This window comes from Aphelocoma coerulescens, chromosome 27 (assembly GCF_041296385.1).
Source record: "Aphelocoma coerulescens isolate FSJ_1873_10779 chromosome 27, UR_Acoe_1.0, whole genome shotgun sequence".
Classification (NCBI taxonomy): domain Eukaryota; kingdom Metazoa; phylum Chordata; class Aves; order Passeriformes; family Corvidae; genus Aphelocoma; species Aphelocoma coerulescens.
The window spans coordinates 4,443,151-4,469,285 of record NC_091040.1 but is presented as its reverse complement, the minus strand read 5'-3'; the positions used below and the strand labels follow the sequence as shown (position 1 = coordinate 4,469,285).

Genomic DNA, 26,135 nt, shown 5'->3' with positions numbered 1-26,135 from the left:
CAGAGATTAATGCCATGACCGTGTCATGGAAAGGAAGAAGAATGTTGTACACTAGTAGGCCCAACTTTCTGTAGAGACACGGTTCCATGCTGTCATCAGCCCTGTTACCCATCTTCTATAAACAGTGAAGGGATGGCTAAAAAGCAGGAATGTCCAACAGGTATGCACAGGGTGCAGACATTCATTAGAACTGCATCCTGCAGAACTTGGCTTATGCAGTCCCCATCAACCTTATTGCAAAGAGAGATGTGTTCAGTGCCCTGATACCTCTGTCACCCTGACCGACTGTTGGTCAAACAAGCAAGAGGAGGTGATGTCATCAAAGGACTTCACAACCTCACTTTCTGGAAGAAAAGGACATCTGTCTGCATTCCAGACTCTCAGATGGGGAAAGGGCAATTTACACAATTTCCACTGTGGATGGATGGATGCATGGATGGATGGATGGATGGATGGATGGATGGATGGATGGATTCTGTTTATCCAGCCCTTACTGAACGAGGCCTCTGATGTGCTTTTGATCACCACAGTGCCCAAGAGCATCAGACTGAGCAAAAGGGATGTTTGTGAACAAAACTTATCTGCCACAGACAGCTCACAGACACTGCTGAGTGTGTCCCCTTGTTACCTCCACAACTCAAGGGGACCAGAATGACTTTGCACAGAGCTTTTCTGGAGCAGTACTGGTCCTGACACAGCAGGGCCTTCGAGGCCCTGAGCCTGAGCAAAGCTGCTCCATCTGTGCTTGGGAGTGACAAGGTACCACCAAGAAGTGAAGGGTCTGTGGGCATTGGTTACTGTCCATGGACTGCCCTGGCCCATGAGGGTTCACGGGGACTCCAGTGTGAGACCCAGTGTGGTTAATCCCAGTACTAACTTGTGAATTATGCCAGCCCTACATGCCTGCCAAAACCTGGGCCCTGCCATGGGCCTTAGGTGTTGTGGTAGGGCTTCAAGAAGGAACAGATCCCAGTTGCCCATGGTCATTTGTGCTGGCCATGGTCTGAGACTGGGCAGTGGAGAGGAGGAGAAGATGGAGATGAGGCCAGCCCTGAGGCCATTCCACACAACCACACTTCTGACATCCTTTGGGAACATTTTCTGTCTACCCCAGCACAGCACTGACCAGAGAAAGAGGTGATGCATTCCCATGATCCTGCAGGGTGGTTTGTCTTCAGGACCTCTGACAGAATTCTAGTTGTCACTTGAGGACAGCAGAGGTTTTGCAGGAGGTGTTGGGGGTGTATCTGGGCAGAGACACTGAAGGGCAAGGGCTGATTGCCCTCAGGTAGCTGGGGATGTTTTGCATCCTGCCCCAGGACTGTACCCCAGGGAGGACCCTCTGCAGTGTATCCCAACCTCACATTTTTCTGGATGAAGGATCTCACTACATTGTCACCTTATCCCCTCCCAGCATCAACACCATTCTCTCCCAGCAGCTTGCAAGGGCATATGTGGAGGGAAGGACCACCTGGAGACCGGGCCTGAGATGCAAAAATCTTTATTGAATTTAAAGAGGGAATCAAAGTTGTTAGAAGCACAGACACTCAATGCAGGGATCTGGAGGGACAAGCAAGACACTTCACCTCTTGGCCATGGTGAAGTCCATGCAGGGCATCCGTTTGCTTGCCTGTAGAGTGCAGGCTGGCTTAGAGGAGCCTTGCAGCCCAGGGGAGCAGAAGGACACAACGAAAATAGAGAAGAGGAGGTATGTAGGCAAGACATAGGCTGTGCTTTCAAAGTGCCTGAGCTGGGCCCTTCCTGCCAGCATTTTCAGGAGGAACTAAAGATGGTCAGTTCCTCTGAAAGAAATGACCTGAGATTCTTCCTTTGTCCAGCACCATGCCTGGAGATCTGGGGGACACCTCCCAAGACCTGTATATGCCCAGCACCATTAGCAGGGGAGGCCTCTCCTTCCACCGTAGCGCCTGGTGATGCAGGAGAGGTCAAAGCCGCCAGAGTTGATGGGCACTCCTTCAGAGCTGAGGATGCTGCCAACGGCAGCGGAGGTGGAGGATCCCACCACGGTGTTCTGTGGGAAGGAGCTGAGGATGGGCCCGGGCAGGGTCACCACCACAGCAGGCGGCTCAATGACGACGGTGGAGTCCTGGCACTGCCTGACACAGCACTCATTGCAGCTGTTGGCCAGCGGGGTGGGGCCACAGGGCTGGCAGGGCCGGCACGGGGTGTTGCAGGACATGTCTTGGGGCTGCAGGTGCACCTGGCAGAGAGAGCAGAGAGGAAACAGAGCACAACAGTGGGTGGGTGGGTGAAGAGCAGCCTGGTTACCCCATCACAAAAGAGCCAAGGCCACTGTGAGTGGGAAGCTGGAGATTGTGCCAGGAGCCCTACAAAGAGCAGCCCGACTCAGGAAGTTCTCTCCCAGGGCATAAACCAAAACGAACCACAGTCACTAGCCTCTCTCTATGCCAGCCTCCTCCCTCCTTTCCTCTCTCATGACCAGATGCTCCAAACCCCAAATACAAGAAAGCCAACATCAGTTGAGATGTCCACCAAGTGGAGATCTCCCTTTGGAAGAGAAAGAGAAGTGGCTTCAGACTCACCTGGTTCCCAAGCAGAAGGAAGCAAGAGAAGTGGATGGGAGAGCAGAGACTTGGGCTGCCTTTTATACCTGCCCTTCACTGCCGCAGGACCAGGGACAGCCTTTGCAGAGGTAACAATTTCCCAGCAAGCTCATCTTGAATGCAAACCAGCACACATAATGATATGGGCTGTGCTTTCATTTCCTGCACTGCTGCCTTTTCATTTCCAGGTTTGTTCCATGCCCGTTTCCCAATGAAGGCTTCTTCTGATCCCTGGGATTAAAGGCCCTGGGATTTCTGAGGCAGGAATGCAGCAGTGCAGGCAGAAAACTCAGTTTATGTACTGCATGGGCCCAGACCAGGCAAGTGATGTAACAGTCTGTATAACTCTGGTGGGGTTGTTTGTGTTCCAGCAATTCTCAGCTCGGTGCCCAAGGGCTCCTGTGCATGAGGATATGTCCTGTCCTTCTCTTTCCCTCCCTATGGTCACTTCTTCCCTCCCTGTGTCCACGGACTGTGCAAGTGGTTTTGGCCCCAACCTGCCTAACTCTGCTATCAGGGAAAAATTCTAGCTTGTTTTAACCCATCCCCTCTTTGTGCAGCAGAAAAAATGTCATGGGCTTGTCTGGCTCCTTGTCCTTCCTCACAATGCTCCAACCCTGATGCAGTTGTCTCCAGGTGTCCTCAGCAGAGTCCTCAGTGTGTTTTGTTCTTACAACCTTGACTTCTACAGGGTAAGAGAGGGGGGCCCATGCAATCCTCATGAAGCTCAAGAAGGCCAAGGGTAAGGTCCTGAATGTGGGTTGGGTCACTCCCAAGGATGGACACAGACTGGGTACTGAGTAGACTGAGGTCAGCCCAGCCAAGAAGAACTTGGGTGTACTGGTGAATGAGAGGCTGGACATGACCTGCAATGTGCACATGCAGCCCTGGAAGCCAATTGTATCCCAGAATTGTATCGCATCAAAAGAAGAGTGACTACCAGGTCTAGGGAGGTGGTTCTCCCCCACTACTCTGCTCTTGTGAGACCCCAGCTGGAGTGCTGTGTCCAGTTCTGGGGCCCCCAATATAAGAGGGATGTGAAGGTGCTGAAGCAAGTCCAGAGGAGGCCACAAAGATGCTCAGAGGGCTGCAGCCCCTCTGCTATGGAAAAAGGGCTGGGAGAGATGGATGTGTTTAGCCTGGAGATGGTCCTGGGGATACCTTAAATCACATTCCAGGGCCCAAAGAGGATCTAAGAGAGACGAAGAGGGACTTCTTACAAGGGCATGGAGTGACAAGACGAGGGGAATGGCTTCCCACTGAAACAGGATTGATTCATACCAGTTACTAAGAAAAAATTCTTTCCTCTGAAGGTGGTGAGGCCATGGCACAGGTTGTCCAGAAAAGCTCTGGCTGACCCATCCCTGGAAGTGAGGGCTGTGCTGCTGTGAAGCACATACTCTTGCAACTTTTACAGTTGTTTCTAAATCCAGGGATTTTGACGATGAAATCTGTTCAAGAAACCTGACTTGGGGCAGATCTATTGGAGGCTACACCATAAACAAGCCAACCCATCCTTGTCAATGCCCTCTGCTTAAAATAACACTGGGATTCTCAGAGCAAATAGCCTACCAGCTCTTCTTCCTGTTCCTACTCTCTGTGGACCTCCACTGATGGCCACAGCTGGAGAATGAGGCCTTTGGTAGGAGGCACAACTGCTCTTATGGTTTTGCCATTGTGGTCACACTAGCCCAAGATGGGAAGGGCCCTTCCTTACCCTGCATCAGCAAGTGGAAAACAGCCATCAGCCAGCCTCTGGACAAGACTCTTCCTGGACTCATCCACTGCCAGAGAGTTGTACCACTCTTTTTCATAGCTCTCCTTCTTTTCAGGGAAGTCACCAGTGCTGGAGGGAGCTCCTGTGTTCCCAAGTCCATGCCAGTTTCTCTGTCCAACAGCTGGTAATGATCTCAGTGATCTCCTTTCCTCCCATGAGCTAAAGGAGGGGTTCTGGGGACCTATTTTCAGGCAATCCTACTACAGCATTGCTTATGGAAACTCAACTCAAGGGTGCTGAGTTTCCAGATAGATCCCACCCTTTGAATTGGAGTCTGTTGCTCATGAAGTATCATCCCCTTTGCCTGAGAAATTTCAGGGTACTCATTTGTTTTCCTGCTGCTCTTCCTCTCTCAGGTAGCCTGCATCTCCCAAGTGACCTGGGTCTGGCTCTGACAGCCCTGTGTGAGGCTTTGCATGCCCCTGTTTATCTCAGAGGGCTTGAAGCAGAGTGACGAGGAATTCACAGCGGCTCTCAGTGTCCTGCACTCTGCTGTGTCTTGGATTTCTTGGACGTCAGGTCATGCTTTTTGTTGCTTTCCAGGACTGCAGTGGGCTTCAACACTCCAAATACACAATTCTCTCTGAAATGCATCATTCCTAGGCAGAAATGACAAGCAATGATGTCTGTCTGAGGATAAATACAGTGTCAGGCTCTTTCTGCTGTCCCAGCCATTTTCCCAAATGCCACTGAAAAAGAGCACAGCTGACAAAGGGTGGGAATCAGCCTGTCCTTGGGCAATGGTGCCTGGGCCTGGATACAGGTCTAAGTGCCAAGTGCCCAGGTGGATGCAGGAGGTTTGTAAATCTCCTCCAGAAGTGCCATTGCTTCTAGAAGGGAGGAGTAGATGTTCAGTTCAGACTCAATCATCTTCCTCAGGTGAAATTAATTCCACACTCTCCATAAAGGTCTGTCTACTGTGTTGATGCCTCCTCATTATGAAGTGGCTACATGGACTATCTTCACTGTCAGTGTGCAAAAAGAAAAGCTTTGAGAACATGATTAATCTGTTCTGAAATGAAAATTGAGAGGGGAAAAGCAAGTGCTGTTTGGAAGCGCTAATACCCTCCCAATGAGTATAAAGAGAGACTTGCTTCCCAGCCAGCCTTCCACAGCTCTGCACTTTGAGTGCTTTGCCAATCACATTAAAGTTTTTCCACAACAAAGCCCAAAATGGGTGGAACAATGTACTGCTAAAAATGATGTGGGGTTTTAGATGTGGAAATGCCCAGACACATCTAGTATGAAGCACACCATTTTGCATAATTTTAATTAAAAATAAGAGAGTAGATTCAGATACTAAGGCAAGGAAGGAAGAGGAATTATGTAAATTTTGTTTGCATTCTTATGCTAGGAATAATGGCTATAGGTAGAGATATCAAACATTGCCAAATTTTATCTTGAATTAGGGTATGATTTGATGAAATAGCTACAAGAATGTGGCACAGATACATCCACAAAACATCAGGCTAAATGGAGCAACGCATGTCTGTTTCCTAAAGCAATGTTTCCTGAAGTTGCTGGGATTTCTTTAGGAGGTTCAGACGAACCCTGACAAAATGAAGCACTTGGCAAACTGGGGTAGAAACCTGTGGGAGTACCACTCCTCCAGCTCTGTTACAGAGCCATTTATGGATGGGGTTTGTGACCCTTTCCAAGCACAGCATTTTAGAGGACTGGGAAGCATTCTGAATTCACCAGGAATGAACAGAGGGTGGTGGGAGCAGCAGAACTGAGGCTCAGCCCAGCCAGAGATGGCTGTAAGTTGATATGAGCTCAATGGGGAACTGGTGGCTTCTCACTGCCTGTGATGCCCACACAGACCTACACATATCAGCGGGGATCTTCTGCAGGGCAGAAGTCATGGGAGGGAGGGGATGAATCTGTTTGTTCAACTTTGAAAAGTCACTTCACTTCTTCTGGAAAGCCCGTCCCAGAGCGAGCTTCACCTCTTTGTTTCTGAGTGTGTAAATGAAGGGGTTTAACAAAGGAGTTACCACTGTGTTAAAGGTATTCACAATTTTGTTCAGATCCAGGGAGTTCTGGGCCGATGGCTTGACATACAGGAACATGGTGGAGCCGTACCAGATCGTGACAACACTGAGATGGGCAGAGCAGGTGGAAAAGGCCTTTTTCCGGCCATGGACTGACTGAATCCTCAGAATGGAGGAGATGATGTACATGTAGGAGACCAGGGTGACCACACAGGAGGCCACCACAACAATTATGGAGACAAGGAAGGTTGCCAGCTCCACAGGCCATGTATCACTGCAGGACAGGGCAAGGCAGGAATCTATATCACAGAGAAAATGATTGATGACATCTGGCCCACAGAAAGTCAGCCTGGATGTCAGAAAGGCCAGCAGGGAGATGGATAAAAAGCCTCCCAGCCAGGAGCTGAGTGCCAGCCGAAGAGAGAGGACACTGTTCATGAGGGAGTTGTACCTCAGGGGGTAGCATATGGCTAAGTAGCGGTCATAGGCCATGACAGACAGGAGAAAACACTCAGTGGAGCCTAGAGAGAGAAGAAAGAATAACTGGAGGATGCAGACACTGAAGGAGATGGTCTGGCTAGTCCCCAGCATGACCCCTATGGCTTTGGGAACAACACCTGTAGTGTACCAGATCTCCAGAAAGGAGAGATTACAGAGGAAAAAGTACATTGGGGTGTGTAGGTTGCTGCTTTTCCACACAAGGGCTATGATGGATGCATTGCCTATGACTGTCAGGGTGTACATCAGTGCAAACACTACCACAAGGGAAACTCGGGATTGCCATGTGCCTGGGAAGCCAAGAAGGATGAATTCTTCCACACTTGTCCCATTTGCCATGTCCTTCCAAATGTTGAGGTCCATCTGCAGAGAAAGAAAAGCTTCTGTGAGAGTTTGCATGCCTGTGCTGGTCCTTCAGATGCTACAAGTAGCGAAAAAAAATCACCATCCCTGAAAATGCAGTTGGTTCACAACATGGGAAAATGGCATTTATCCTAAATTAAAATTGTCTAAGAAATCCTTCCCAGATAAAACATGTTTGGACAACTAGATCTAACCCCGAAAATCAGGCCAAACCCAACAAATGAATATTTGGAGAATTATTTATCAGATTATACAACTCCTTTACAACATGGGGAATGTAGTCACTTCTGTGGGATGAAAATCCCACTTAGGAAACTATGGACAACACGCTGAGGCACTCAAGCTATGGGAAAAGCTGTTAGAAATAGGAAGGGAATACCATAACCTGTACTCTCCAAGGCAGGCAATACTGAGGTGTGATATCAGCAAATGCAACTGAGGAATACAAATACTGTCAGAATAATGTGGCACTGCAAGAGATTTTTCCCACCTCTTCTGGGTCAGCTTATTACAAGGGATTGAGACTGAGCTGCAGCTGCACAGGGAAGCAGGTTAGAATGTCACTAGTCAAGGTCTCCTAAATTTGCTTTCTTTCAAGTCTCAGAACAGGAAGCTTTTGCAAATACCTCCATTTCCTGCACTGATGTCTGCTTCTCAGCATAGCTACTAGGGGTACGATTCACCTCTTTGCAATTTTGCCTTCTCAGAGTCAGGGAAAGGATTTCTGCTGACCAAGCTGAAATATCTACTGTGAAATACTCCTATCTCAGCTCCTCAGCTTACCCCCCTTCTTTCTTCACAGATAGAGAAAACGCATGAGGGCGACATGTCTCACTTTGTCTTATATACATGGCTCACTTTGTCCTATATACATGGCTAAAAGCCCTCTAGAAGTGCCCGGCTGTCTCTGAGGTCTAAGGCAGGAGTCTAGTGAGCACTTTAGATGGATGTCAGACATCTCAACTTAGGCAGAGATATTTAGCCTCAGCGACTGAAGGCAAAATCCTCTGAGTTCTATCCCATTAAAGGTAGCTGTGCTGAACTGTTCCTGTAGGCAAGGGAGGATTCTTGATCAGTTCTCTAGGGAGAACATATCTTCAGGTGGATGTGGAAGACAGATGGACTAAATCACCATCTGAATCATCTCTTTTTCTCCTATTTTCCTCCACAGCAATATATACCAGAAAACTCATGTACTTAAAGAGTAAAGAAATCCCCCTTAAATAAGCTCTCCTTAAACATGCAAGGCATCGGAAGTCTGTGCTATATGTCTTGGGCAGGCTTCACTCACCAGATTTGCCAGTGGAAAGGATCCAAATGACATTTTTTCATGCACCATCTTCCTGAGGAAGCCATGGTCCCCTTGGCTAATGGAGAACATTAGAAAGAGGTAGATTTTTTTTTTTTTTTTTTTGGGGGGGGGGGGGCGGGGGAAGCTCTGGATTCAGATGAAGGTGTGTGGATGAGCAGCTCTCCCCTTGCCGACTCACTTCAAGCTGATGGCAGCTGCCTGACCTTGTTTCCTCTCCATCCAGTAGGATCTGACAGCTTGCACTCCTGATCTTTTCCCTCTCGCAGCCACGGCTGTAATTCCACTAAAGGGAGCTTTGTGTGCACACACACAAAGTGTAAACTCTCTTCAGCTTAGCTTCATACAGCGAGATCATACACCAGAGAGTCGCCAGCATCATTAGCATAAGAACATCCCCACACCCACCTCATTAACACAATGAAGCTCCAGCTGGCCACACCTAGGAGACTGTTTTTTGTTTTCCCTCTGGTGTGCCGCAGGGAGTTTGACCTCTGGGAGGTCTTATGGGCTTGTCAGAGATGGATAGTACTCTCTCTTCACACAGGGCAATTAAAGAACAGCAATGCAATTCCCTAAGTGGCTGCTAGGCTGGGTGTTTGCCTCCTGCCTGCAGCTGTGGTATGAGAACCTTGTCAGGAACTCAGCTGACATAGAGATGTCTGAAATAGTCATGTTCAAGTATTTGGTGCTGGATACCAAGATGGCTGTGAAACCTCCAAGGTGGGAAGTAACTAAAGGCAACTATGGGCACATGAATACAGATACTGTAAGGTAAGGGGTTCACCTACCTCATTTCAGAGCCTCTTAATGCAGTTAAGGCCTCTGTCTTCAGCCTTAGCTGAAGAACTAAGTAAAGATCTAAGTTCAAAATCAGATGAGACACTAATAGAGGAAAATTTATTTCCCCTGACTCCAGAGAAGGTGTCTCCAATTGAAGTACTCATCTTTGCTCCATTTATCATCAGCTAAGAGAAAAAGGCACTCTCAAGCCTTAGTTCAACTCTTACAAAAAATGCTGTATCTCACAGATCAGGCAATCCAGGCCTTACAAACACCTATTTTTCTTCTGTTGACACTCAAGATAAACTAGAGAGCTGGCTTAGACCACACACATACAAAAATACACACACTTCTCGTCCTCTAGGCATCTTGAGTTAGATTCACCTCCAGAGACAGTCTGTCTGCACTGTCCAGGATCACCACACAGGTGTTGGACTCGACAGACATTTTCTGCAAGTCCTGTGTCCCAGGCTTCAGTGTGGTTGAGAGAAAACTGACCTGTACTTAGTGTGAGGCTGAGATGCAGCTAATGGGAGTAAAGTTCTCAGCTTGAGCCTGTTTTCTGACCATGAAACCATCTCCCCACTATCTAGCTGTCCTATCCTATGGACATGGATGTGGGGCTTAGCTATGGTATGGAGGTGTTGGAGCCTGTGTGTTCGCTTGTGATCACTTAATGAAGCAAGCCATAAGCACGTGACCAGGTATGTAGGCCCTGCTGTGAGCTCCCTCCCTAGCTGGGGAGTTCAGAGGCCACCACTGGTCAGCTGCAGGATCTGTGTCTCCAGAAAGATGGTTTGTGCCATTTCCTGTGCACATCTGCTTTGGGATGGGATAAGTCCCCTGGGTGACCTGATGTCCCATCACTGACTGTGGAAAGAGTCTACAAAGTCTGTTAAATCTGGTCCTGAAGATGGGTTGTGTTCCCCATCTGCAGGACGTGCTCTGAGACCAAGGAGTTGTATCTGAGCAGAAATGTTGGAAGGCTGAGCCTGATCCCTGCTGTCTGTGGAGAAGTCAGGGATGCCTTCCTTAGCTCCAGTGGACAGTGCCTGAAAGGGCCCCACTGCTGTGTTTCCCAGCCTCCCCTTCCTCTGGGAATAATCAATGGTCCACTTGTGTCCCCACCTTTTCCTCCACCACCCATAGCAATGCCTTTTGGTTTCAGCAACTCAAGACAAGGACACCAAAAAAGGATTACATGGAGGCTGAGGGTGAGATGCAGAAGGCTTTATTGTCATTGAAGTGGGAAATGAGTTCCCTTATAGAGGAGGCTGCTGGTGGTGGTGGGATACCACATGCAACTGCCGGAAGTCTCTGCCCATCACCGACACTGGAGATCCCATGGGGCATCCATCTGCCTGCCCCACAGTGGGCAGCAGTTAACAGATCCCCCAGAGAGGCTTACAGTCCAAAAGTATGGAAGACAAGAGAGAGGTGGGAGAGAGAGTAAGACAGGGAAGTCAAACACTGGCCATGGTTTCAGAGAACCCCACCTGCCCTCCTTTGGAAGGGCAGCATTGGTTACTCAGCATCTCTGAATTCAATGGCCAGGAGCTCTGTCCTCAGTCCAGCATCAGATTCTGGATTCCTGGGGGTCCTTGTGAGGGCTGCACCAGTGGATTTAGCATGGAGGACACCTTCTGCCACCATAGCGGTTGGTGATGCAGGAGAGGTCAAAGCCGCCAGAGTTGATGGGCACTCCGTCACAGCTGAGGATGCTGCCAACAGCAGCAGAGGTGGAGGATCCCACCACGGTGTTCTGTGGGAAGGAGCTGAGGATGGGCCCGGGCAGGGTCACCACGACTGGGGAGGGCTGGATGGCCACGGTGGAGCTCTGGCACTGCCTGACACAGCACTCATTGCAGCTGTTGGCCAGCGGGGTGGGGCCGCAGGGCTGGCAGGGCCGGCACGAGGTGTAGCAGGACATGTCTTGGGGCTGGAGATGCACCTGAGAGGGCAGGGAGGAAGCAGAGCACAGGCATATGTGAGGAGGCATCGGCCATGAGTCCATCATCCCACTGCAAGAATTTCAATGGTACCTGCTATGCCAGAAGGGAGAAACTAGGCAGTGAGAGAAAGGGGGTTTCAGCCTCATCCTGACACAGTACTGCAAAGTTTCACCTTATTTCTTCAATAAAGAGCTCCCTCAGCCAAATCCTTGACACTCTCTAAGTCAGACCTTAGCTCTTCTCTGACCCCTCAGCACCAGCAGCCCTAAGACCTCTCACAGGCTACAGGAACACGTATCTACTTCACCAGAAAAGGACAGGGGAAAAGAGCTTCAGACTCACCTGGATCCCAAGGAGAAGGAGGCAGGAGAAGTGGATGAGAGAGCATGAAGTTGGGCTGCCTTTTATGGTGGCTCTGAGTTGCTCCAGGCCCAGAGGTGGCTTCTATGAAAGCGGTAATTTCCTAAGGTCCTCATAATGTATGGAAAACATGCCAGCTAATGACATGGGCTGGGTGCTTGTTTTCCGTGTTGCCACCTTTTCATTTCCTGGCTTATGTCATACACATTTCTTCATGGAGGCTTCTTCTAAGTGCTGGGATTGAGACACCTCAGGATTTCCAGGGCAGGAATGTGTCAGTGTCCGCAGAATCCTCAGCTCAAGTGCTGGGTGGGTGCAGTGCAGGGAAATGAGGTTGGCCTGGAGCTCACTGGTGGTATTGTCTGTGGCCTTGTTGACAGGAAGGGGCCCAGCTGCTCCCGGCACTTCAGCCCTTGACTGGTCACCCAAGAATATGCCATGATACCATTGCAAAATGATATGCCATGTTTCTTTCCTCCATGCCTCCCAACTTGCTCCAATGTTCACTTTTGCTCAGAATCTCAGGCATTTGGGCTGCACTGTTGGGTTTCATTCTCTTGCTCCTAAATCTCCCCTTATGCCTTTCCAATATCTCCAAGGAGGGAGAATCCTCAGGTAATCTGGGCAATATGAGCCAGTGCTCAGTCACCCTCAACAATAAGGTCTTTCCTATGTTTCAGACAGAGCTTCCAGTGTTCCTGCCTGTGCTCATTGCCTGTGGTCCTGTCACAGGACCTCAGAGAAGCCCCTGGCTCTGTTTGCCTTGCACCCTCTGGATTTGGGTTCCATGGAAGGGTTTTGCTTGTGGGGCAGCCAATACTAGATGGCTTTAAGACTGATCCACCGCTGGCCAAGGCTGAGCTTATCAGTGATGGTGGAAGCAGCTCTGGAATAACATGTTTAGGAAGGGAGGAAACACCTACTGTGGAACAGCAGACAGAAGAGAGCTGAGAGAAGATGTGAGAGAAACAACCCTGCAGACACCAAGCTCAGTGAAGGGGGGTAGATGTGTATTCATCACCAGTCCTGAGGAAACGCGGGCCTTAGGGAGCCAGTTGTTGAGGGAGGTGCCTAGAAATACATCCTTGGTGTAGGACTCTACTGAGAAACAGCAAGAGATCTTTTCCATCTCAGACCTCTGTCTTAGGGGATAATTCTGCCCCAGAAGTATCTGTTGATTATTGCCCTAATCTGTTCTACAGACGTGCAGGAGGTCCCAGGAGGGCCAGATCTGGACAGGAGTGGCAGGGCCAGAGCTGGTGCTGGGGCTCAGGGCAAGGCCAGACTCAAGAGAGGCCCATGTAAAGGGTCCATCCTGTGACTCCGGTGGGTGGTGAAGGGGTCTGGCTAGGTCAGAAGAACAAGAGTAGCTCAGGCCAGACCCAGGCACTGAGAGGGCAGAGCTGGGACAGGCCTGTGCTAGGCCTGGGCTCTCACAGAGCTGAGCTGAGCCCATGGATGAATTTGGTCTAGGTGGGCTTGGTCCTCATACTCCCTGTCCCAGGGTTACCTGCTAACTCTGCTCTGACTCCCACAGACCCTGTATAGGGTAGAAGTGCACTTGTGGCTGGGTTGTGACACCTGTGGGGCCCTAGAGTTCCTGGGCCTCCAGAAAGCTGCTCTGTCCTGGGGCAAGACAAGGCAGAACAAAGCCCTGTTGTGTGTTTTGCCACCACTCCCTGTCCCGGGGCTGGCTTCACCTGATGGGTGTTGGGTTCACAGGGAGAGGAGACTCCAGTGTGGGGCCTGCTGTAGCTGATCCCAATGCTGCCCAGGAACACCTCAGCCCTACAGAAGGAGCACCAGGTGAGCCAGGTCAGATGCTGTGCTGCAGGGGGAGAGGGCTGCATGGGTAAGTTGTATCTGCTGCCCATGACCAGGCACGATGACCATGGCCCCTGGATCAGGTGATGGAGGAGAGGGGCAGTGGAGTAGGAAATTTAGGCCATTCCAAGGCTATTAACCCATTCCCAATTCCTGCCATTCTTTGGCTTGTGAGCCTTCTTGCCCAGCACAGCTTCACACAAAGCAAGAGGAGCACTCTTCCCCAAGAACTTGTGGAAATGCTGACCTCCTCAGGCTTCCCACATGCCTGCAGTTCTCTTCTAGAGAACAGCAGTTTTCAGGATTCCTGATTGTATGATGTCTTCAGGTCCAAGCGGTATTTCTGAAAGGAGATGCAGCCAGGCAAGGACTGACAGCAATTGGCAGTGGAATAACTAGGGATGTCTTCCTTCATGGATGAAAGGCTGGATATGAGCTATAAATGTGCTCTTGCAGCCCAGAAAACCAACTGTTTCCTGATTCCGACCCTCTACACTGAGACCCCATCTCAAATACTGCCTCCAGCTCTGGAGTCCTCAGCAGAGGGAAGACATGGACCATTTGAAGCAAGCCCAGAGGAGCTCACAAAAACGATCTGAGGACAGGAGCACTTCTCTTATAAGGACAGGCTGAGACAATTGGGCTCCTTCAGCCTGGAGAAGAGAAGGCTTTGAGGAGACTTTGTTGCAGCCTCTCAGTATGTAAAGGGGGCTTAAAAGAAATAGCAGGGTGTGTTGTGATAGGGCAGGAGAAACAGTTTTAAACTAGAAGTTGGTAGATTCAGACTAGCTATGAAGAAATTTTTTACAAAGAGGGTGATATTACAGAGGAATATGTTTCCCAGAGAGATGATAGATCCCTGTATGCATTCTAGGTCAGGTTGGGTGAGGCTTTGAACAATCTGGTCTAGTGGAAGGTGTCACTACTCATTGTAGGGAGATTGGACCAGCAGAAATTTAGAATACCCTTCCAGCCTAAAATTCTATGAAATTCTGAGATGCCTCAGTGCCTGGAAGCAGTGGTGGAAAGAAGTTTCATTGCGATTTGTCCCACACCCCAGTGCCACTAGGAATGATGAAGGGCTCTCCTAGTGCCTGTCAACCAATGGCTTTTCTGCACAGCACTCAGTGCACAGATGAAAGACAACTAAAGGACACAGGCAAGGCTGCAGCAAGTTTTTAATGTGTCCAAAGGTGAAAATGAGGTCACTCTAGGCAGAGGCTCCAAGTATGAAGAGGAGCAGAAACAGCTGAGAATCTCTTCCCTTTTCCTGTGGCAGAGTTCCCACAGGGAATCTGTTGACCTGTCCAGCAACAGGAGACAGTCCAGCATGCCCCTGCATGCTGGTCTCTGGGGTCCTCACAGCAAGTTTTGAAGGAATCATAGGAAAACAAAGGCAAGAGTGAGAAAGGGTGAGAGTGAAAGGAGAGGTAGACATAGGCCAAGTTTTCAGAGAACGCAGTATCAACTTCCTCAGGTTGATCCCTTCAAGTTTATCCTGGCAAGGCGAATCAGCAATGATCAGCTGCTCTTAAAACAATGACAAAAAGATTGATCCTCTGTCTAGCTTCATATTCTGAGTTCCTCGGTATCCTTATCTGAGGCCATTGACAGCAGATTTAGCAGAGGTGACATCTACTGTCACCATAGCAGTTGGTGATGCAGGAGATGTCAAAGCCCCCGGAGCTGATGGGCACTCCTTCAGAGCTGAGGATGCTGCCAACGGCAGCGGAGGTGGAGGATCCCACCACGGTGTTCTGTGGGAAGGAGCTGAGGATGGGCCCGGGCAGGGTCACCAGCACAGCAGGCGGCTCAATGACGACGGTGGAGCTCTGGCACTGCCTGACACAGCACTCATTGCAGCTGTTGGCCAGCGGGCAGGGGCCGCAGGACTGGCAGGGATGGCAGGGATGGCACTTCTCTGTGCAGGACATGTCATGGGGCATGAGGGTAACCTGGAGAGAGGGCACGGAAGAAGCAAAATATAAGGATATATGAGGAGCAGTCTGTCACTACATCAGGAGTCAAAGAACATGCAGGGCCAGGAGGCAGAGGCTCTGCAGAGATGTATGAGGGCTGGTTGGCCTCATCCTGTCAGGGCCCAAAAAGAGCCACCAGCTCCTATGTAGCTACTGCCCAGGCCCCGAGTCCAGATGCCACCTGATCACCATCCCAGCCTCCCTCCTTTTTGAACCTTCTTCCGACTTCTCTCTCCCATGACAAACAGCCCCAAGAGCCGTCGTAGAATAGAGCAGGAATCAGCTGAGAGGTCCATTGAGGTGAGACAGCTCCGGGAAGTGGCTCCATCTCCTGGGCCGGGGCGCTGCTGCTGCTGCTGCCTCAGGCTGCAGCTGGTTCTGTGCAGGCTGATTGTCGCCGGGATGTCCTTGCTGGAGCAGGGGGAGAGTCCATTTGCCAAGACACCAAGCTGTGCCCGTGCAGAGCCCCTGAGTGCTCTGAGCCCGGGCGAGAGGCAGAGCGGCACCGGCGCAGGGCTCAGCCCCGGGGCGGAGCTGGAGGCGATGGAGAGAAGAGAAGAGAAAAAGAGGCGGCACGGCCAGAGCACAGGGCCGAGGCTGGCGGGAGCGGCGATGCTCGGGCGGCGGAGCGGCGGGATGCGGCGGTGCCGGGTCTCGGGGCTGGCGGCGCTGGCCGCGGTGCTGCTCGGTGCGCGGGGGTGGGGCCGGGGCGACCCCGCAGGTCCCTGGAAACTACCGTCCCCTTTGGCTTCTTCACGGGCCTCTGTCCCATAACCATACTCTTCTCCATCCCTTCGTCTGCACCATTCCATATTGCGTCAGAAAACTCATCTCTCTTCTCTTTGTCCAACCATTCCCGTACCTTCCTTTCCTCTGTGTCTTTTTGTATATTTTATGTAGTCATTATTATTATTATTAATGGACATTTCCGTTCCTGCACATATTGACATCCTCTGCAAACTATTTTCCTCATAATCTCTGTACGTTCCTGACTGCTTCTGTGGGACTTTGTTCTGGGCAGGGCTGGGGAGAAAGTAGGAGTTGAGGGGTTTTTTTCTCCCCGGCAGTGGCTGCGGTCAGAGCTCAGGTCCAGCAGGAGCCACGGCTGGTGACCACCGAGGGTACCGGCATCAACATCAGCTGCTCACACCCAAAAAAACAGGTCGAGGATTTCATCCACTTCTACCGTCAGCTCCCGGGCCGAGGACCCGAACATCTCGCGGGCACTTCTAGAAGGTCCAAGGATCTGCCGGAGATTGCAGGACAGCTGTTGGTGTCGGAGGACGGCCGGAGCAGCGCGCTGTGGCTCGGGCGGCCCCGGCGCGGGGACGCGGCCGTGTATTACTGCGCGCTGGGGGACACGGGCAGAGGAGCCGGGGCTGCGGCCGGGCACGAACCGCCGCGGGCGGGGCCGGGCGGGGCCGGGGCCACAGCGCCGCCCGCGGCCAGCAGGGGGCGCTGCCGCTCGGCCGCCGGGCCTCAGGCGGCTCCGCAGCTCCTTCGTGCGCAGCGAGCCCGCGCACACCGCGCCCGCCACAGCCCTGCACGGCCGCCGGACACACGGCTCGCACAGCCTGCCCCCTGCGCTTACACACTCGGCACGCACTGCCCGGCCTCCCCTCCGCCCCTCTGCCTCCTCTGCCTCCTCTGCCTGGCAGGAAACTGCTGCGGGCTGCGCCTCTGCCACGGCCTTTGGCCCTCTGGGCGCGTCCATTGCTCTTCTCGGCCTGCTTTGCAAAGCAGAGCTGCTCCTTCAGGCCAGCACCTGTGCTGGGAGCTGACAGAGCAGCTGCGCTGGCAGGCACACATGGTCTAATCAATGGAGTGCCGTCACCTCAGTAGGTCACAGCAGGAGAGAGATGTCTCAGCACTGTGCAACACCAAAACCAGTGGGACTCCCCCCCTTCCCCGCCCATCACTGATCACTTTTGCAAATAGGGCAAAGTTTGAGCTGCTTTACCCCTCCCAACACAGAACATCCTGCTGCATCTTCCTCGAAGCTGACACAGAGGTGTGTTTTGGACTTAGTCTGAGAATGGTGGTGTAACACACTGATGGTTTAGTTCTGGCTCAGTACTGCTTACCCTCAGTCAAGGGCTTTCCAGTGCCTCATGTCCTGCCGATGACAAGGTGCACAGTAAGATAGGAGGGATCATGGCCAGGACAGCTGATCCACATTGCCAACGAGATCTTCCATACCATACGATGGCATGCTCAGTGTATCAACTGGGGGGGAGTGGTCCAGGAGGTGCCAATCACTGCCCCGGGACTGGCTGGGCATCGATCCAATGTGCAGGTGGTGCTCAGATCCAGTGTGCAGCTGGTGCAGCTGAGGGCTTCTTCCTGTCCTTCTGTGACCTCAGCAGCATCAGTGCCAGGGAGTTCTGCTGGCAAGCTCAGCCAGGGCTGACTCTTTTCCTCGTGGATGTGCTTTGAGCTGCAGCTTGGGAGTAGCTGAGGGCCAACCTCATCCCTTTATCACAAGGTCATGGGCACTGCAGAGAAGGGAAGAGCAGGGGAGATTTGTACCTAGAATTTCACAAGACCTAACAGAGCTTCCCTCAGGTTTCCTTTATGACCAAATTAGTGACAAATGGGTTCAGGCATAAGGTGTGTGGAAAAGTGCCTGTCCTACCAGGCTCAGAATTGTTATTTTCATGCAAAGCCCGGGGCCTAGTAAGAGAAGTTAGTAGGAAGAGCCTGTTAATGGTAATACTGTTAATGTTTTCATGAACACCATGAGTACTGGAAAGTGGGGAGCTCTCAGAAGTCCATGGATAACACACAGTGAGAGGAACAGGCCTTGACTGTCAGGCACGGCTCTTCTTCAGAAGACATGGACAGACCCCTCCCAGAAAAGAGTGAGGGATTTCAGGAGACACCCAGCAGAACATGAGACAGCAATGAGCACTTGCAGCAAGGGAGGCCAACTGCGCCCTGAGCTGTATGAGTCCAAGTGTTGTCAGCAGGTCCAAGAAGGTGACCCTGTCCCTTCAGCCCTTGAGAGAAAATGTAACCCTTGGGAGTACTGCATCCATGCTGGAGATCCTTGTTCCATGAAGGAAATCGACATCCTGAAGCAAGTCCATCCAAGGCCACCAAGTCAATTAGAGGCCTGACAAACATGACATGCAAGGAGAGGACAATGAGTTGGCCTGCTTCTCTTGGAGAAGAGATGTCTCAGGCTGACTTTCTTGCTTTCTAGCACGACTTTGTGAGAGGAAAGAGAGAAGATGGACCTGTTCTCTGGAGTGCTCATGAGATAGAACTTCATGGGGAGTTTTATTAAGCAATAGTCCAGAACAAGTAATAATCCCTGCCCCTGATGCCCACGTGCCCATGTGCACCTCTTTCCTCAAACTCCTGTGGCCACAACACAGCTCGGAGTGATCGTCCTGGGGCTGCAGCTGAAGGGAGGTTCTCTGCCATCTACAGGATGTTTCCAGCCCCTGTGCTCGGAAGCAGCTCCGGGAAGCTGCTCCATCTCCTGGGCCGGGGCGCTGCTGCTGCTGCCTCAGGCTGCAGCTGGTTCTGTGCAGGCTGATTGTCGCCGGGATGTCCTTGCTGGAGCAGGGGGAGAGTCCATTTGCCAAGACACCAAGCTGTGCCCGTGCAGAGCCCCTGAGTGCTCTGAGCCCGGGCGAGAGGCAGAGCGGCACCGGCGCAGAGCTCAGCCCCGGGGCGGAGCTGGCAGCGCGGGGGAAGGGAGGCGAGAGAAGGAAAGGGAAGGCGAGGGGAGCCGGGGCTGGGCGGGGGCAGCGGTGCTCGGGCGGCGGAGCGGCGGGATGCGGCGGTGTCGGGGCGCGGGGCTGGCGGCGCTGGCCGCGGTGCTGCTCGGTGCGCGGGGTAGCGGCAGAGAATGAGGGTCGGGGCTGGGTTTGGGATGTTCCCCAGGGATCCCGGCGCCAGCTCCTCTATCTCTTTCAACGTCTCCCACCCCCTGCTTTGGTCATATCTCTGTCATATCTCATCCCCCTTTCCGAACCCTCCAAGTCCCCATCTCTCTTGGCATGAGCCTGCTTGTGTCTGTGCCTGCTTTGCAATGCACCCTTCTCCTTCCCCTGCATGCTCAGCTTCTATTGCCCTGATCAGAGAGCCCTCTACCCTTCATTGTAACAACTCCTTTCCCTGTCTACTCTTCATCCATCCACCCACACATCCTCACCCTTCCTTCCAAGTATCATCCCTTGCCTCTCTTTCTACTCGGAAAACTTTCTCATATCCCCTTCTGATTGTTTCATATCCATAACTTCGATCTCCTGCATGTCTCCGTTATTCCATACATCCGCACATCCCCCTGTGCATCAAAAATTTTTTTTTCTTCTGAATTCAGCCTGTCATAATTCCCTGATGCAAACCCAGCCCTCCTGTCCCTTTTCCCTCTTGCTGTCCATCCCTCCATGCAGCCGACATTTCTATTTCTCCATGCATCAAATTCCAACCCACACCAGCACCACTCTCCATGCTTGAAAAGGTGCATTCCTCCCCATTTTTTAAAGACTGGCTCTGTCTCACTGCCCCTGCTCCTGACTGTCTCTGTGGGAAAAGAAACAGCAAAGCTGAACGATCATAGCTGAGCTTTGGACTTTCTTACTCCTTTCTTGGCAGTGTCTGGGGGCAGAGCCCAGGTCCAGCAGGAGCCACGGCTGGAGACCACCGAGGGTACCGGCATCAACATCAGCTGCTCACATCCCAAGATACAAAGGACAGAATTGATCCACTGGTACCGTCAGCTCCCGGGCCGAGGACCCAAACGCCTCGCGGTCACTGTGAAAGAGTCCAAGGAGCTGCCGGAGATTGCGGGTGGCGTGTGGGTGTCGGCAGATCGGCGGAGCAGCGCGCTGTGGCTCGGGCGGCCCCGGCGCGGGGACGCGGCCGTGTATTACTGCGCGCTGGGGGACACGGGCAGAGGAGCCGGGGCTGCGGCCGGGCACGAACCGCCGCGGGCGGGGCCGGGCGGGGCCGGGGCCACAGCGCCGCCCGCGGCCAGCAGGGGGCGCTGCCGCTCGGCCGCCGGGGCCGCCTCGCCCCGCTCGTGCCGGGCTGGGCCGGGGCGCTTCCGACACCGAACCCGGCACCGACACCGACAGAGACACCGACACTGACACCGACAGAGACACCGAGAGTGACACCGACAGAGACACCGACAGAGACACCGGCACCGGACCCGGCATTGACACCAACAGAGACACCGACAGAGACACCGACAGAGACACCGGTATGACACCGATAGAGACACCGACACCGGCATTGACACCGACATTGACACTGACACTGGCACCGGTATCCACAGAGACACCGGCATTGACGCTGACACCGACAGAGACACCGACACTGACACCGACTCTGACACTGGCACCGACAGAGACACCGGCATCAGCATTGACAACGACATTGGTACCAACACCAGCACCGACATTGACACTGACACCGGCACCAGTATCCACAGAGACACCGGCATTGACGCTGACACCGCCAGAGACGCCGGCACCTACACAGGCATCGGCACCGACACCGGCAGCTCTTGGATTCATTGACTGCGTTCAGCCCCTCTTCTCAGCGCAGGTGCTCATCTGAGGCCAAAGCATTGGGAGCTCATGGGAAAACAACTTACCTGATCCTAATATGTTCAGTGTTGATGTCACCACTTCTGGAGTGTAGATCCTGCCCCCACTATTTAGAGCAGACATAAAGGTAGCGAAATATGTCCAGAGGAGAGGAAATGAGATGGTGAAAGAGCTTTAAGGAAAGCCCTGTGAGGACTTTGTATTAATCCAGGTTGCAGGAAAGTATTCTGCAAGATAACTCTAATAAAAGTTAATATTAGCAAATGCTCCTTCCCTTCCCTTCCCTTCCCTTCCCTTCCCTTCCCTTCCCTTCCCTTCCCTTCCCTTCCCTTCCCTTCCCTTCCCTTCCCTTCCCTTCCCTTCCCTTCCCTTCCCTTCCCTTCCCTTCCCTTCCCTTCCCTTCCCTTCCCTTCCCTTCCCTTCCCTTCCCTTCCCACCAGTGATACAATGGCTGCATCTACCTTAAGCTGCACTCTGGGCAAACACATAACAACCACAGCTGAGAGCCACAAATCCTGCTAAACAGCTGAGGGCTATTAGAGCCTGGGCCAATTCAAATACACGTGGTGTGCAACTGGCAGTCAACCATCGTATTCCAGAAAACGTGGACAGACCAGGTCTCACTCAGCTCTCCTGTGTGCTACTGGCTTGCACACCAGGATCTTCCCTTTAGCAGGGACACCTCTCAAGGTCGCTCCTCAAGGCTGAGAGAATCCTTATTTCCTCTTATACTCGGTGTGTTAATTGGCAAGAAGAGCACTGAAACTTTGAAACCTTAGCTAAGTGATATAAAGCATGGATGGTGCATATAGAATTGTTGAGACTTAAAGCATTGACCATGTCTGGGACAAAGTCAGGATCCAGCTGCACATAAACTCCCCATATGAAAAGGAGTTTGGAATGCAAGGGGATCCTTTCTGAACCTTGTGACTCAGTGGCAGAGTCTCCCTGACAGCTGTAGCTGACCCTGTAAATAATCAAGTGTACCTTGTTATCAAATCTAGGTAAACCACCGTCTCATTAACTTTGTTCACTCACTACTTTACATCAATCAAATGTGTTGTTGCTTTTGTCTCACAGGTGTGGGATTTCATCCTCAACAACACTCAAGACAGAACAAACAGCTTGCTTAGGTAGCACACATAGACTGGCATCGACAAATCTGCACCTCTAGTGCTCTTGAGTTCGTTGAGGAGACTCAAGGCAGCCAAAGAGAGGCTGCTTGCACTTTCCAGGGCCACTGTGCAGGTGTTGGAAGAGTCAGCTTCTGCAACTCGTGTTTCCAGGGCTTCAGTGTGGCCGGGAAAAGACTGATCTGAGTTTGCTGAGAGCGACAGATGCCCATCTTGAGCCACTCACCCACACTAAAGCCCTTCCCTGATATGTGTCTGTCCCTGACTATTGTGGCCATGGTGTTGGGAGGAATGGGTTAAAAGTGGGGCACTGGTGAGGAGGATTGTAATTCCTCAAGTGACCTTGCAGCTGGAAAGAGCCCTTGATAACGAAGCGTGAAGAGCAGCTGGTGATCCCTTAGCATGCACCGAGTTCCGGTGTGCTTGCATCTCTTCTTGTGCAGTTTTGCCCAGAGGTGGTTTCAGGGATCCCGCGGTACGTGAGGGAAGGGAAACACATTTTTCATTTTAGCTGTGGGTTGGTGATTGTTCTGGCTGTCTGCCTGTGCTGACTCACACACACCTCTCCGGGTTTGAAATTTCTTACTTGAGACTGAGAGACCCTTTCCTTTCCCAGTATGCAGAGAGTCCTTATTTGCAACAGAAGATTTCATGACGGATCCATTCTAATGAAATCCATGCAGTTAATTCCTTCAGACATAAACGATTGTCTCAGTCTGAGACTAAGTTTGGACCAAGCCACACCAAAGCTCTGTCAGGTGTTTAGAAAGCAAGGGGTTCCACTCTGAACATTGTGAGTCAATGGGAGGTCTCCCTTACCCTTTGGCATGTTTGGTCTCCCTAGAAATCATTCGGTATTGATTCTAGATTGATTTTCCAAAGTATTTTCAAAGTATTGTAGTAGGCCATAGAAAAAGGCAAGAAAAATTGGTAAGACCCCAGGGATTTGGGCTGCCTTTTATACTTTTATACCTTATACTTTATTTCCACAGGACTAGAAGACACCTTTGCAGAGGGAACAATTTCCCCACAAGCTCATCTGAATGCAAACCAGCATACCTAATCCTAGGGGCTGTGTTTGCATTTCCGGCACTACTGCCTTTTCATTTCCAGGTTTGTTCCATGCCCATTCCAAAAAGAAGGCTTCTTCTGAATATCGGGATGAAAGGCACCGGGATATGTTGGGCAGGAATGCAGCAGTGAAGGCAGAAGTCTCAGCTGCAGTGCTGGATGGATCCAGAACAGGAGAGTGATGTGTCTGCCCGGGTGCTTCTGATTTGAGGTATCATTCTCAGGAAGAAGCTCCAGCCATCCTCACTCCAGTGAGATGGGACGCTCAGGGGCTGTTGTGCAGGGTGATGTCCCCTAGCCTTGTCTGTCCCTCTCTCTTCAACTCGCGCCGAGGTTCAGTTCTGGTTGCCTCTCCATGTGTGTGCCTGTTGTGCTATTATTGCCCTCAGGAAAGTATGCTGGTCTATTTTGACTCATCTCCACTTTGTGCACAACAAAACTTTGCTCTGTGCTTGACTAGGACCTTTACCTTCCACACAGTGCTCCTGCCCTGCTGCTTCTGGCACCATGTGTCCTTAGCAAAGTCAAGAGCTGACATTGCTCCTTCGTGTTCTTCTGCCTTGTACGCTCTTGGAGCTGCCCCTTTTGCACAGACAGACGTGAAAGACAAATTTCTGTATGACACCACACTGGTGTGCACAAGCCTTTCTGAATCTGAGTCTGTGCATGTGTGTCCCTCACCGGGAGGGAATTTCCTGATTGGGCCAGGGATAGCGAGCACTGCTCTGGCCCTGAGCAGCACAGAGAGCAGCTTGCCAGGGTCAGAAGGAGCCTGAGTGCAGCTGAGTGGGGACGGCAGCTGCCCGCTACAGATGTCTCAAGGGAAGAGGCACTGAACTGCAGCCCCTGTCTCCTGAGCGCTCCCTTTCCTGCCCCTCCAAAGCTCACGCTCCGCTGATGCTGATTTCAGGCTCAACAAGGACGGTTTCACTGCAGCTCGGAGGATCAGCTGAACTCGGGACAAACTGCACGGGCGGGGCTTCAGCACGGCTGGCAGCCGCCGTGCCCTCCGCCGCAGCCGGGCCACAGCCGCTCTCAGCAGCGCTGCAGAGGGCAAAAGGAGGAGCTGTGCCTCGGGGCCATGGCGAGAGGCTCGGCAATCCTGCCGCCCGTGGGCTGCCAGTCGCGGAGCGGATCTGCTTCCGATGCCGTGTCGGTGGTGTGTGGGATGGGACGCAGCTGTGTCTTGTCGCTGGCAATGGCAAACGTCCTTGTGTGGCTCATTGTGGTGGTGCTGTGAGAGGCGGGGTGTGAGCCCGGCCGGGGCGGAGCTGGAGGCGGCGGAGAGGAGGCGGCACGGCCGCAGCAGAGAGCCGGGGCTGGCGGGAGCGGCGATGCTCGGGCGGCGGAGCGGCGGGATGCGGCGGTGCCGGGTCTCGGGGCTGGCGGCGCTGGCCGCGGTGCTGCTCGGTGCGCGGGGGTGGAGGCGAAGGGAGCCGCGGCTGGGGCCGGGGTGACTCCGCACGTCCCTGGAGGCTGCGGTCCTGCTTGGCTTCTTCACAGACCTCTCCCCGCGAACTGTTCTCCCGTTCATCCCTCCCTCTTCTCCATCCCATACTCCCTAAGAAATCTCTGGGTTCTCTTCCTTTTCCAACCCTGCACAAACATTCCTTCTATATAACTCACGCAGTCAGTCCCGCCCCTTTGTTACTTTTATTTCTGCCTTTTTTTTCTTTCTCCCACATCCTCCCATTCTCCAGTGACTTCCCCAATCCGCCTGTCATTCACGCATTCATCTCTCCACAAACGATTAATGGACACTTCCGTTCCTGCATGTCTTGACATCTTCTGGGAATTGTTTTCCTCATACTGTCTGTACATTCCAGACTGCTTCTACGGGATTTGTTCTGGGGATTTGCAGGTAGGGCTGGGTAGAAAGTAGGAGTTGAGGTTTGTTCTTCTTTGTCTCCCTGGCAGTGGCTGCGGTCCGAGCCCAGGTACAGCAGGAGCCACGGCTAGTGACCACCGAGGGCACCGGCATCAACATCAAATGTTCACACCCCAATATCCGGATGGGTGATTTCATCCATTTCTACCGTCAGCTCCCGGGCCAAAGACCCGAACTCCTGGCTGTCACTGCTACAGCGTCCAAGGACATTCGGGCCCCTGAAGGGCGTCTGTGGGTGTCGGCAGATCGGCGGAGCAGCGCGCTGTGGCTCGGGCGGCCCCGGCGCGGGGACGCGGCCGTGTATTACTGCGCGCTGGGGGACACGGGCAGAGGAGCCGGGGCTGCGGCCGGGCACGAACCGCCGCGGGCGGGGCCGGGCGGGGCCGGGGCCACAGCGCCGCCCGCGGCCAGCAGGGGGCGCTGCCGCTCGGCCGCCGGGCCTCAGGCGGCTCCGCAGCTCCTTCGTGCGCAGCGAGCCCGCGCACACCGCGCCCGCCACAGCCCTGCACGGCCGCCGGACACACGGCTCGCACAGCCTGCCCCCTGCGCTGACACACTCGGCACGCACTGCCCGGCCTCCCCTCCGCCCCTCTGCCTCCTCTGCCTCCTCTGCCTGGCAGGAAACTGCTGCGGGCTGCGCCTCTGCCACGGCCTTTGGCCCTCTGGGCGCGTCCATTGCTCTTCTCGGCCTGCTTTGCAAAGCAGAGCTGCTCCTTCAGGCCAGCACCTGTGCTGGGAGCTGACAGAGCAGCTGCGCTGGCAGGCACACATGGTCTAATCAATGGAGTGCTGTCACCTCAGTAGGTCACAGCAGGAGAGAGATGTCTCAGCACTGTGCAACACCAAAACCAGTGGGACTCCCCCCCTTCCCCGCCCATCACTGATCACTTTTGCAAATAGGGCAAAGTTTGAGCTGCTTTACCCCTCCCAACACAGAACATCCTGCTGCATCTTCCTCGAAGCTGACACAGAGGTGTGTTTTGGACTTAGTCTGAGAATGGTGGTGTAACACACTGATGGTTTAGTTCTGGCTCAGTAGTGCTTACCCTCAG

The 26,135-nt window shown here is 52.7% G+C and overlaps 3 protein-coding genes and 1 pseudogene across 5 annotated transcripts; all 4 read right to left on the bottom strand.

Moving 5' to 3' along the window:
- Positions 1–1,894: 1,894 nt before the first annotated feature.
- On the bottom strand, positions 1,895–2,698 carry LOC138099314 (feather keratin Cos1-1/Cos1-3/Cos2-1-like; annotated as a pseudogene).
- Positions 2,699–5,718: 3,020 nt separating this feature from the next.
- OR6F1 (olfactory receptor family 6 subfamily F member 1) lies at positions 5,719–9,007 on the bottom strand. Of its 3 annotated transcripts, none has more exons than XM_068996445.1 (3): positions 8,708–8,870; positions 8,509–8,584; positions 5,719–7,217 (listed from the first exon to the last, which is right to left on the bottom strand). In XM_068996445.1, the coding sequence occupies exons 1-3, from the start codon at positions 8,746–8,748 to the stop codon at positions 6,273–6,275; spliced, it is 1,062 nt and encodes a 353-aa protein (XP_068852546.1). In that variant the 5' UTR covers positions 8,749–8,870; the 3' UTR covers positions 5,719–6,272. The 3 variants fall into 3 exon arrangements, with proteins under 3 accessions (XP_068852546.1, XP_068852547.1, XP_068852548.1); XM_068996446.1 differs by having other exon boundaries at positions 8,733–8,870; XM_068996447.1 differs by lacking the exons at positions 8,509–8,584; positions 8,708–8,870 and adding an exon at positions 8,935–9,007.
- A 1,926-nt stretch (positions 9,008–10,933) lies between these two features.
- On the bottom strand, positions 10,934–11,239 carry LOC138099281 (feather keratin Cos1-2-like). The gene has a single exon (XM_068996443.1). It carries the CDS (start codon positions 11,237–11,239, stop codon positions 10,934–10,936), a length of 306 nt encoding a protein of 101 aa, XP_068852544.1.
- Positions 11,240–15,064: 3,825 nt separating this feature from the next.
- Positions 15,065–15,391, bottom strand: LOC138099088 (feather keratin Cos2-2-like). The gene has a single exon (XM_068996151.1). It carries the CDS (start codon positions 15,389–15,391, stop codon positions 15,065–15,067), a length of 327 nt encoding a protein of 108 aa, XP_068852252.1.
- Positions 15,392–26,135: the final 10,744 nt, after the last annotated feature.